Source organism: Urocampus carinirostris, chromosome 13 (genome assembly GCF_059441175.1).
Source record: "Urocampus carinirostris isolate Australia breed hairy pipefish chromosome 13, RoL_Ucar_1.0, whole genome shotgun sequence".
In the NCBI taxonomy this organism is placed as follows: Eukaryota; Metazoa; Chordata; class Actinopteri; order Syngnathiformes; family Syngnathidae; genus Urocampus; species Urocampus carinirostris.
In genome coordinates this window covers 13,806,837-13,819,183 of record NC_142361.1, presented here as the reverse complement: position 1 = coordinate 13,819,183, position 12,347 = coordinate 13,806,837, and the positions used below count along the sequence as shown (strand labels likewise).

Here is a 12,347-nt window from a genome sequence, read left to right as displayed (position 1 = left end):
CCACTAGATGTTGCTAATCTGAGACCAAACCGCAACACTTTTCTTCTGAATTTTTGCCCTGCATTTTCAAGGTTTTTGTTACTTTGGTACCAGTAGCGGCACAATGGTGCTCACTCTAGGTGAGGATCGTGGTATGTAAAATAGATTAAATTCTTTGAACCTAGGAGTATTTTAAGGACTATACATGTATTTATGCATTATTTTCAAATTAATATTTTTTTTATGAATTACGATTTTTTTTAACGCCTGCAGGCAAAAAAAAATACACACTGTCCCTTTAATGGATCGTCAAAAAAATTGGAGGTCCTAAATTATACATACTGTCCCTTTAATGCATCATTAACAAAATAGTACAACGTATCAAAGTGGACATCCATATCCTATTTTTCTCCACTTGAATTTATTTTCCAGATTGTGTCTATTTTTCTGCAGGTTTTGTGCTGACGCAAACACCACAAATAATGTGGTAATTTACTCAAAGGCACCTTACAGATGGATACATGACAATAAAATAAGAAACACAGACAGAAAACAAATTATTTTAACAGCATTTCTTTTATTCCTTGGCTAGGATGAAAAGTGATTCAAGACCAATCTGCTGAATATTTCTGACCATATTGAAAGAATCTTAATCTCAAAAAGAGCACGAAGAACTTGCTGGAGCAAAATTTGGGGGACAATTCAACTTGACAAATTACATAAGGTTTGCATTTTTCAAAACATAAGGCACATAAACACATAAAAGTTTAAGAGTTCCTTTTGATAAACTTTTGTGTCGTGTGTGTGGGTGTTTGTATCCCTTTAAAGCAAAATTGAGTATGAATAGTTAACCTGGTCTTTTCCCATGCCATCCATTTGGTTGATATATTTATGAGGGAAGTGCATTTACTAAGTATACCATTGATCATTTTTCTAATTAACTTAAAGAAGACATATTAAGGGAACTAACGCTTGCCTTTTATAATGCACAAATAGATAGGACTGTGTTTGGTTACACTTTAATTATGGAAATCAAAACCAAAAATACTTTTCTTTTGCATCAATTTTTGAACATTTTTCATGTGAATGAGCCTTTCTGCACTTAATACGGTGAGATGGCATTGGCCAGACAGTTAAAGGGGCCATTGGCACCACCACCTTGAATAGAACAAGTCTAGCCTCTTGGACATATTTAAATCAGACAAAAATAAATAATGTGCAATAATTCTTGATTTTTGGTGATGAAGCAGGCAGGCATCTTTTAGCAGGCTTTGTTTGTCTGAATCAACCAAATCATTCAACACAATTGAACCTCCTTTGTCTAAAATTGTAATTGGACACAAAATTAATCGAGTGGTTTGTGTCTGCCAGGTGTGGGTTTAAAGGTCACTCTCCCCGTAGAGGGCGGTGGAGAAAGCAGTGTAGTCCAGCGCGCCTGGTGGCGCTCCTGGGAGTCTGTAGGGCGGCATTCTCGAGATGCAATACTCAGCTTGCTCGGGAGGAAGTTCTCTCCTCAATTCCTCCACAAGGATGTACGGCTGTGATGTAATGCAAAGGCAAGTTTTTAAACAAACATTTATGCAATGTAATAAATCCAGTTGTTCCACAAGGAAGTAGTTTTTTTGGGGGAGCGGGGTGAGCAAACTCTGTTTTTTAATCCTCCAATGGAGTGTATGTAATGTATAGTCCCATAACAAACGCTTAGTAGCAAATTCTTGCATGGGAGGATGTACAAAATCCTATTTCAGATCGGCAAAACGCCCTAAATGTAAACATTATTCTTTAGGACCACAATGCCACAAGGTGGGGACAAAGCACTGCCCTGCTTTCAGTATCAGTGAAGCGCTTGAACTCACTAAAAACATCCTTGCAGTAAGTGACATGCAGTCAGGGAAGAAACGTGCGGCTGTGTCTTATTTTTTATAAAATAATTATAATAAAATTATCTTTATTCAGCATTTAAGTTCTCTCTCATATAAAGGTGGGGTGTGTAGTTTGAAGTGTCCTTAAAAAGTTGAAATGTAATTATTTTCTCTATTAAGAATATGTTAACCATGCAAGCCTAATAATTTCTATTTGTCAGTGTAGCATTAAAATAGTAAAAGTAAGAAAAGGCCTTCTTCAAATACATTCCAAACGCTAACCTAAACAACATAGCTTATTCAAGCGCGTCTAAGAAATGCACGCACTTGCTCATGCATCATGAAAGAGCCAACTGAGGCTGCAATAATGACACAAGCCAGGAGATGGCGGTAATAGGTAACAAAGTTCCAAATTCCGTACAGCTCCTTTAATCCACAATTTGGGGATTTTCTTTTTCAAATTTGTAAAATGTTCACATTACATTAAAATTATCAATCAATACAATTAGTTTGTAATGTATCTTTGTGCTGAGCCTCTACAGATGCAGAATGAGGCACTCAATTCTCTTGCCCCATGGCAGTGGACGATAGTGAGACCAATGATTCTGCTGTGTTGCACATCTCAGCCCCATGCAAATGAATTAGTGATAGTTTAGCAAGCTAATAGCAAGTGATGCCTTCCATTATTTTTTTTTTACTTGTTGCATGGACTTTTCTTGATAACGAAGGAATACCTATATATTTATTTTATTATTTAAGAGGAGCACTTCAAGTTTAAATAAGAAAAGAATACATTATTTTCTATGCTTCAGTTTACGTATTGCTTTTTTGCTGTGCCAATCAAATGAAGAATAAGATGTAGATTCCTTTGTTTGGGTAAATCTGACTGTGCCTCAACCGACAAAATACCTCACTGCAAATCATTCCCTCCAAGATGCCAGTGTTAAAGAATCAGTTGGTTGGTTCCCTTAACCACTAGGGTCGTAGAGGCACTGTTTCCTGTCGTGTGCCTTGGGCAAGAACAGTTTTGTGGCACCCATCCCTCTCCAGGCCGACTTTTACCTTCTGTGTGCTAGGAAAATGTGCCAACCACTGCACTACGGAAACGTAACTACTTTAGGAATTATGAGGTTCCTGCTTGACTCCATTGTAGTTCATTTGTAATGCAAAGTCACCTAAAAGCCTTTATTTTTTTCAAAAGCTGACCATGCGCCTTATAATACAGTGAGCCTTGTGCATGTGGATCAATATTAAGTCGCAAGGTCTCTCATCTAAGGCAAGCAGCTGCCGACTAGATTTCCCCCAGTAGGCGAAGTAGTCCGCGGTGTATGCTAGGATATATATACCGGCGTTTCATTTCCTAACTAATGTGTCAATCATCATTGGGATTGGTCACTTTTGGCTAAAGTTATTCGAAGGTAAAGGAGGCCAGTCTTTTTTAGCATTTACAGGTTCGTGTAGGCTAAAGCGGGGCAAAACAAAGCCTGCAATTGGCCGAAAAAGATGTGAATCACATGTTTGGTTGCTCTACGACCAGGAGAAAACATTTTTACTCCTGTAGTCTGTATTTGTAAACAGGAATTATGGGGCTAAACAGACAGCTAGCAACAATTATTTGTCGGCATTATTGCGTGTTTTGGAGCGTGATGGCTGCAAGACGACTTTGGTGAACTACTTTATATTTTCCCAGTATCTTGTTCCTGTCTGATCTTGATGTTTCTGTGATGAGTCTATTTTTAAATTCAATTCAAAGTGCTTTTGTCATATGTACAGTAAAGAACCACAATTCCCTGCACAATTAAATTCTTACTTTGCTGTCCACACAGTTGCCAGCGAAAAAGAAAATAGAAACAAAGAAATGATTGGCATTTCTTGAATCCCACCACACCAAGAGTTTACCCTTCCTAATGATATGTGGAATGAATGAATGAAAACTTTATTTCGAACATTAAAATAAAAACAGAACAAGACACGTATTTGCTTCTTTGAGAGCCGTCTGAATGTTAAGGGGTTAATACGTTTGACTGAACTATCTGTTTCGTTGACGTTCCCACTGTAGTGCCTTAAAGTCCGGTGCGCCTTGTGTATGGAAAATGTATGACAAAATCTATTTTGGGGGAGTGCGCCATATAACCCGGTGCGCCTTACAGTCGTGAAAATACGGTAGTAGAGGTTTTGCAAAATATGAGTTTTCTAAAAAATGAGCGATTTTTATAACAAATATGTACATTTGAGATTGCTGAACTATGAATAGGCCAGATAAAAGACAATTCGGCCCCAGAAGCATTACCAATCCCACCAGCAACCAGCTCAATTTGAAACAAACCTTGTCACCCGCCAAAATTCGGAAGGATGCCACCACTTGCTCAGCAGTGTCGGTATCGCCAGTTTCTCTGGTCATAAAGTCGATAAAAGATTGGAAGGAGACGATCCCTGTGCCGTTGGGGTCAACAAGGATCATTATCCGGGCAAACTCCACTTCACCCTAAATGGAACAACAATTTTTAAATGGTACTAACATACAGGACAATCGCCTCATAAAAAACCTTATTTAAGCCCCCTTACCAAATCGTAGCCCATAGATATGAGGCAGGCCCGGAAGTCATCCGTTTCCATGGCACCATTCTTTTTCTGTGGTTGCAGGGAGTCATTGCACATAAATTATGAAAAGGAAAGGAGAGCCAGATTTACGCTGAGGAGGTATTTGATGAATTCAAATTGAATGCTCCTATTCAATTGTTGTGGTCAGGCGCGTAAACAATGCCGTAAAACCAGGCAGTGAGAACACAATGGAGCAATCCTACATATACTGTATAATGGAAACATTACACATTAAGTTGGCCTGAGTTCAGTATTATGCCAAGTAAAAAACGAAGCAAACGTAAATTCCTTTCTACAGAGTGCACCTGAATTAACGTTTATGCTTAAAATTAGGCAAGAAACTCATTTTTGTCTTTGTACAAGCTTCTCAGGATTTTAAACCGCAGGCTTTAAGGTCGAATGAGTAGAATTTGACCACTAGATGGCACTGTGTTTAGTAAGCGCGAGGTCCAGTGATACACAGTAGAGCGAGTCAGCATCTTGCCAGAGAATATGGCACTGATCCAAGATGGGATTTCACGCTAAATTGTTATTGTTTCTCGAAGATTAAAAGAAAACTTTAGCGACCTGGCTGCTGATAAAGAAAGAAAAGTGTGCTTTTTTGCCGGATAACTTCCACTGCATTTCAATTCAGTAATTTAAGTTAAAGACTTGATTTGTGGGTAAAAAAAGTTGACATATAGCGAGTATGTTATAAATACTGAACAAAGTACTGTCAAACACTTTGCTCGTGTTATGTACTTTAGAATAATAAGAGCAAAAACATGGACACATTTCTCGAGAAGGGCGTCATTAATGTTTCCCGATGTCACAGCAGTATTTTGCATTTAGAGCGAATGCATTGTGAAAAAGAGCAGCTCATCGTTTTCCTTTGTCCTGCTACAAAAAAAGAATAAGCCGCACTGTGTTTAAAGCTGTTGTCTTTAAAATGTAGCAAAAATGTGGCAGCATGTAGTCTGGAATTTATGGTACTTTAATCTTGGCGTCACTGCAATAATAACCAGGTCCTAAATGAATTATAACCATGCATGCTTTCATGGAAATTTAATTTTAAAAGGATGGCTTTGAATTGTGTTGTTTGCCTCGATTGTGCCATGAGGTGGGCATGACGTTATTCCCAAATAAAAAAAGAAACACACATTGTAATTGTGTCACTTGAACCATGCAGCGTAAAACTAGCCAAGTAATTAGCGGTGACTATAGCTGAAATCAATGTTTTTCACTTGAAGGATCGAAATTTTTAATGAACCAAGTGAAAATCTCAATGGCAATATTTACCCTATCAAAGTGGTTAAAAGAAGATCTGAATTCATTCATCTGCTTCTGACTGATGCCTTTTCCGTCACGAGTCAGGATCTGGGTTTCGATCTCATTGATGGTGCGGGCGACGGTCGTCAACAACAGCTCCCAGCCAACACGTATGTGCTACACACAGTGATTCAATGACAACACAGAAGACATGCATAAGACATGCAGAAGAGTGCATAAGAAAGGAATGAATATGACAACTAAAGTATTTCTTATCTAAAAGTAGCACATTGGTAAAATGAACAACTGTGTCTAACTACTACAAAAAAGTTCTAACCGGTTTAGAAACGAAGAATAACAACACACGAAATATCTTTGAGATAAAAATGTCCTCCAATTATGTACCTCCATAGTGTAGTTTGTGTGTTTGTTGTCAAACACAAGTGATTCCTGGATTAGCTGGTGGTCTCCCTCCAATTTGTCAATGTTGGGCTTATAAGCGACGATGACGTGCTCACACTGTTTCAATTTGGTCATCTGGTCCTCCAAGGTTCCTCCTATCTCTAGGGAGCAGCGTCCAATTTCCTGTTGAAGAACAGTCCGTCCGAATGGTTGTACTACACAACTTATTTGCAAAACAGAGAGGAATTAAATTAATAAAAAGGTAGAAGTAACTAAGTAATACAGCAGCAACTGTGCTGCTGTATTACTTACAGCCTCTTTACTGGTTAGCCTTTCAAACATCACAGTTCGAAGGTCTCAGGTTCTATTCTAAGTACCAGTCTCCCTGCGTGGGGTTTGCATGTTTTCACTATGCCTGAGTGTTTTTTTTTTTTCCCAGAACTTCAGTTTACCCTACATCCAAAAAACATGCAGAGCATTTTGATCGACAATTCCAAATTCTCCTTAGGTAAGAGTTTGTGTGCGATTTTCTGTCTCTGTGTAACCTGCGTCTGGCCGGTCACCACTCTGTGGTGTTCCCTGCTGGTATAGGCTCCAGTACCCCTGTGACCCTTGCAAGGACAAGTGGCTGGAAAATGAATGAATACAACTACTACAGTTAACTGATAAAAAATCAATTCCTGCACATTTTGGTCTCTCGAGGACGGTTTAGTTTCGTGCATGCACTCATAAAATGAACAAACAAAAGTTGCAAAGAAATTCAAATACCAATTTGTTTTTACGTATTAGGAAAATAATCTTCCTCTGAGCAATTTACTGACAATCAAGTATCTCATCTTCAGGGTTCCTACAGCTTAGGTAAATTCAATTCAAGACTTTTTATAACTTTTTAATGCCTTTTGAAATCAAATTCAAGACCAAGTCGGCAAAAAAAAAAAAAAAACACAATCGAAAATAATAATAAGAATAATAATTCTTACACACAATACGTTGTGCCTCGTACCGGGCACAACTTTTAGCCACTTTTCTTTCAATTTAAGCTTTCCCATGGTCCAAAGAAATCGTCTCTGTCCGAAGCTACAATGTGTATCGTGGGTAGGCATGCTTCTACTTTGACTGAAACCAAATCACCGTTTTGATAGTTCTGTTATATACCACAAAAGTAAATCAGTTTATTATTAAAAAAGAAAATAGCTAAATGTTACAATATCTTATTATCCATCCATTCATCCATTATCTTCCGCTTATCCGGGGTCGGATCGCGGGGGTAGCAGCCTAAAAAGGCAAGCCCAGATCCCCCTATCCCCATTCACTTCTTCCAGCTCATCCGACGGGATCACGAGGCGTTCCCAGGCCAGCCTAAAGACATGGTCTCTCCAGCGTGTCCTGGGTCGTCCCCGGGGTGTCCTGCCGGTGGAACATACCCTGAAAACTTCCCAAGGGAGGCGCCCAGGAGGCATCCTTTTTAGATGCCCAAGCAACCTCAACTGGCTCCTCTCAATGCGGAAGAGTAGTGGCTCTACACAGAGTCCCTTCCGGATGATTGAGCTTCTCACTTTATCTCTAAGGGAGAGCCCCGCCACCCTGCGGAGGAAACTCATTGAAGCCACTTGTATCCGGGATCATGTTCTTTCGGTCATAACCCACAGTTCATGACCATAGGTGAGGGTAGGAACGTAGCTCCACTGGTGTATCGAGAGCTTTGCCTTTCGACTCAGCTCCCTCTTCACCACGATAGACCGATACAGGGTCCGCATGACAGCAGATGCTGCACCGATCCGTCTGTCAATCTCCTGTTCCATCCTTCCCTCACTAATGAACAAGACCCCAAGATACTTGAACTTGGGGCAGGATCTAATCCCCAACTCGGAAGGAGCATGGCACCCTTTTCCGGCTGAGCACCATGGTCTTGAACATGGAGGTGCTTTTTTCATCTCGCAGCTTCACATTAGGCTGCGAATCGCTTCAGTGAGAGCTGATGATCACGAAAGGGCCATGTAATATCTAACCTCCATCCTAGTCTGGATCCACGGTCCGATTAGATTAGCCTGTGCGGCAAACTGCCGTCTCAACCTTTCATGGGAATGCTGGCGTGCAAGCTCTTCCTGCAAGGCGCTGTCTCGTTGAGGAACCAACTTCTTCACCTGAAATAACACGCACAAGGAGTTACTTGTAAGTTGCCAAATGTAACATTTGAACGGCATTCAAAGTGGGGCCTACTTTGTCCCATTTGACAAGAAGCTCGTCGGTGGTGATGGTGCTGTAAGGGTTGCTAATGTTGGCCCTGATCCCGTAGCTCTGAGAAATTTTTTGCACCTCGTTGTGAATTCCAAGGATGGCCTGTCGCTCAGCGTCTGCCTCCGGGAGAGTGGCTTTGAACTGCTCGTGAGCCGCAATTAGACTCTGGGGGGCGGGCGGGGAAAAAAAAGAGAAATGTGCTGAAATACTGTTAAAATGTCAGGTTTTGTCAGGTCTGATCATTTTTTTATTGGTTTATATAGTCCACGTAGCGAAGAATCATTCAGTTTGAATTGAAATCAGATGAAGAATGAGTTAGAGAAAGTAGATTTATCATTAACCCAATGCTTCTTAAACATTACCCGTAAAGTGAATGATTTTTTTTATAAAAGCCAAAGTTTGACCAGGTAAAATATATATTTTGTATCAGTATAGCGTAGTATCGTTATTATAATAATTTAACTTGCCACACCTAGGGGTATGCTGTAATACATTTAATAGATAAATATTAGTCATAAGGGCAGCTTGGCAGGGCAGTGGTTAGCACGTGTGTAGGAAAATTCTGAGGTCATGGGATTAAACCTTCCTGTGTGGAGTTTGCATGTTCTGCCCGTGCTTGCGTGGGTTTCCTCCCTCATTCCAAAAACATGAATGTCAGGTTAATTGGCTAATCCAAATTGTTCCTAGGTGTGAATGAACAAGTGACTGGCAACCAGTTCAGAGAGTCCCCTGCCCACTGCCCAAAGATAGTTCGGGTGGGCTTCAGCACCCCCGCAAACCTGCTGAGGATAAGTGGTGCAGATAATGGATGGATAGATATTAGTCATACTTCTACCATTTAGCTAAGGCAGAGGTCTCAAACTTGCAGCCCACAGGCAAATTGAACAGTTTAATCCTTTTTGTTATAGGTTTTCCTGTGGAAGAACCCAATACAGTGCTATCCCTTGAGAAATGTTGTGATTAAGTGCTATACAAATAAATGAGACTAGACTTGACTTAACTTTATTCTTGAGTGATCCACTATTTTTACTTGTATAAATATAAAATTACTATAATATCAAAACTAATTTAATATAGATTAGGGAAAGAGTATAGCATTTTTCCCATTTGTCCATGGGAGTAATTAATCAGTTGTAATTATAATGTGATTTCCTCTGGACTATCCTAATGTGTACATTAACCCTAACCTTGCTTTCTGATAATATCTTGTTTGTTGACCTTGAGTGTCTTAAATCAAATAATTTAAAACACTCAAGGTGTGAAATTGAGCATTGCTATCATTATCAATATTAACATTAAACACGAATTTTAGATTAAATTTAAATAAAATATAACAGAAGAAAGGGGGCATAGCTTCATCTGCAGTGTTGGGAATAACGCTGTTATAAATGACGCCTTTACGTAACGCCGGGTTTTTTTTTCCCAGTAATGGGGTAATCTAACTCATTACTTTTTCTGGCATTACAACGCCGTTATCGTTGCTGAAGTTCAAAAGTAGCGTTACTTTGCCTGCAGAATGCCAACAGCAGCGTGTACCTGCTGTTTTTAGCGGAAAGTTTTTTGCTCTCCTCCGAGTTTGTTAAGTAACGAATTTTGGGATCGTGTCACTATTAAAAATAGCAACTATTATATAGTTTGATAGCAATTACAAATACAGTATCTACTAATGCGCGGAAAGAAAAGGCGAATTGTTGAATGGTGCAACCAACTTGTGTCGTTCACGAACAAAGCTGCTTTATGAGCCGTTTCTTGGAAGTGGGAACCAGCTCCCCACCAATTAAGAGCCGGTCCCATTCGAGAGGCTATATTTCTCTTGTGAATGTTCAAAATGCATTTTTCCGGGATTTTGTCCTGTATACTTTGAATTTGTTAAGTGTAAAAAGGTTAAAATTGTTTTGTATTTTATGTTTTCTGTGTAGATTTATAAATATTAATTTATGTTTCCTTTGTTTTTCAGTATCAATGTTCAGATGGTAAGGTTACAGTATATGGATAAAACAACCAATACAACCTAGAGAGCCATTTGTGACTCAAAAGAGCCGTCTCTTTTTAGTGAGCCAAGCCGAAAAGAGTCGGAATTCACATCTGTACAATGGACCATTTAAGTTAGATTACATTTATTAAACTCACTTTACATTGTTCACTGCTGATTGTTATTTTATTATATTGTGTACTGTTTCTTTTTGTTGCACTTCTAGTGTAGGATAAATCCGTTTCTGGTGAGGTGCAATAAATATTACCAGGTTCTATAACACAATTACCTGTCTATTCTTTTCTATTCAACTGACTCAAATACTGCTCAGAAAATTTCAAATTCTTTGACCTACAACCACTTTATTTTTAAGTAACGAAAATAGTTACTTTCCCTAGTAACTAGTTAATTTGACTATTGAGTTTTTTAGTTATTAACTAAGTTACTTTTTGGAAGAAGTAATGACTTACTATAACTAATAATAATTAACATGCCCTGCCTATGTGTAAAATCATTCTGTGAGCATACCTGAACTTCTTCGATAGTGTGAACCATAAACATGTCCTGTAGGTCTTCCATGGCTCCCTCCATCCAATTGTTGAAAGGAGCCGAGCGCTTGGCAAACTCCAGGAACAACTGGTCAATGGTCTCCAGCAGCTTTTCGGTACGCTGTAAGAATTATGACATGAAATAAATCCAGAAAAATCACGACTCAAAATGTTCCAAGATGACCTCCTCCAATCAAATCCCTCGGCATATATACTACCCTCTACCGCTGGGGTCGGGAACCTTTTTTACTCAAAGGGCCATAAGAGCAAAATATTTTGAGTTTATTTTGGGAAAGAGCCACACCATATCTTTTGGGACCAAATTTAACAAAAACACTAAACCTGCTCTCCAGACAAAAGCTTATTCTTCAGCACATTATATTTCACTGTGTGACATTTCATGATTTGATCAATTCTATGAAAGAAAAGTATTGCCAGAGCCTGTGTCCCAAATTTAAACAAATATACCACTTTAAACTTGTCTCCCTTCCACAATTACTGAAGATCGTTGAGGCTCATTTTGGCCTGCAAGCAGTTATTTTGTAAAAATGTCACAAAATTCTGCAAACGAGGATCTCAACTTATTTACTTTCGGCGCAGACAGCGCAGGGCAAGCGCTCTTTGGGTAGCTCCACTCATCCCTACCATTCACCCGATCATATTGCTTTGGGTGCTTGTCTGGTGTTTTGGCGTATTTACAGTTTTTCATGTGGATTTTGAAAATAAGGTGTCTCAACAGTGAACACTGATGGGTAAATGAGCTTCGATATAAAGTATTCCTTAGCGATGTACAGCCAAAACTAGTATTTGGTGGTCACCTAGACTGTAAAATGTAGTTTAAAATGTTTCCTATATATACTGGCCCATACAACTGCTGACCCAGTTTTGGTCTGGGATTGTGTGCAATACAATAGGCTACGCTCATTCAACTTTGGAATGACATAGAGAAAATTTGCAAGCAATCAATTTTGTCTCAGAGCCATACATACTCATTAAAAGAGCCATCTATGGCTCGCAAGCCATAGGTTCCCGACCCCTGCTCTACAGAAACCCTCCAGAGGTAAGATTAGGCCTAAAAACTCCAGCCCAGCCCGACACAGACACGCACTAGTTAAAGTATGACCCAGCCTAAGCACGACCAATGAACTTGATTTGCAGGACCAAGCCTTTTGGAAGGAGGAGAGGTGATTTATAATAACACATTTAAGCCCATCTTTTCTAGCGAAAGTTTTACAACACAGTATAAACGTTTACATCATTCATATTTTAGTGTATGCAGAGGTTACATTAACTGACAATTTTCTATCATTGACGGATTTCTTTAAGTTGACAGGAAGATTTTAAGGCCATTCGTCATTTTGACAGGTTGAATATTGGGCAGTTTGTATTCTCCCTTGTGCTTTTTAACACTCATTTTCAGTTGCACTACACTATTCAGCGACATCTAGGTGTAAAATAATACTCTGGGTCTTTTTAGGAATCCAGCCCAGCATTTTA

The 12,347-nt window shown here is 39.3% G+C and overlaps 1 protein-coding gene across 1 annotated transcript in view; it reads right to left on the bottom strand.

Moving 5' to 3' along the window:
* Positions 1 to 542: 542 nt before the first annotated feature.
* actn2b (actinin, alpha 2b) overlaps positions 543 to 12,347 on the bottom strand; it is a 29,308-nt gene continuing 17,503 nt past the window's right edge. The window contains exons 14-21 of the mRNA XM_088351001.1: positions 10,831 to 10,971; positions 8,313 to 8,495; positions 8,102 to 8,236; positions 6,096 to 6,275; positions 5,721 to 5,867; positions 4,407 to 4,472; positions 4,168 to 4,326; positions 543 to 1,517 (exon numbers count right to left, since the gene is read on the bottom strand). Of these exons, the coding sequence (XP_088207127.1) occupies positions 1,359 to 1,517; positions 4,168 to 4,326; positions 4,407 to 4,472; positions 5,721 to 5,867; positions 6,096 to 6,275; positions 8,102 to 8,236; positions 8,313 to 8,495; positions 10,831 to 10,971 (1,170 nt within the window). The 3' untranslated portion in view covers positions 543 to 1,358. The remainder of the gene's footprint in view (positions 1,518 to 4,167; positions 4,327 to 4,406; positions 4,473 to 5,720; positions 5,868 to 6,095; positions 6,276 to 8,101; positions 8,237 to 8,312; positions 8,496 to 10,830; positions 10,972 to 12,347) is intronic.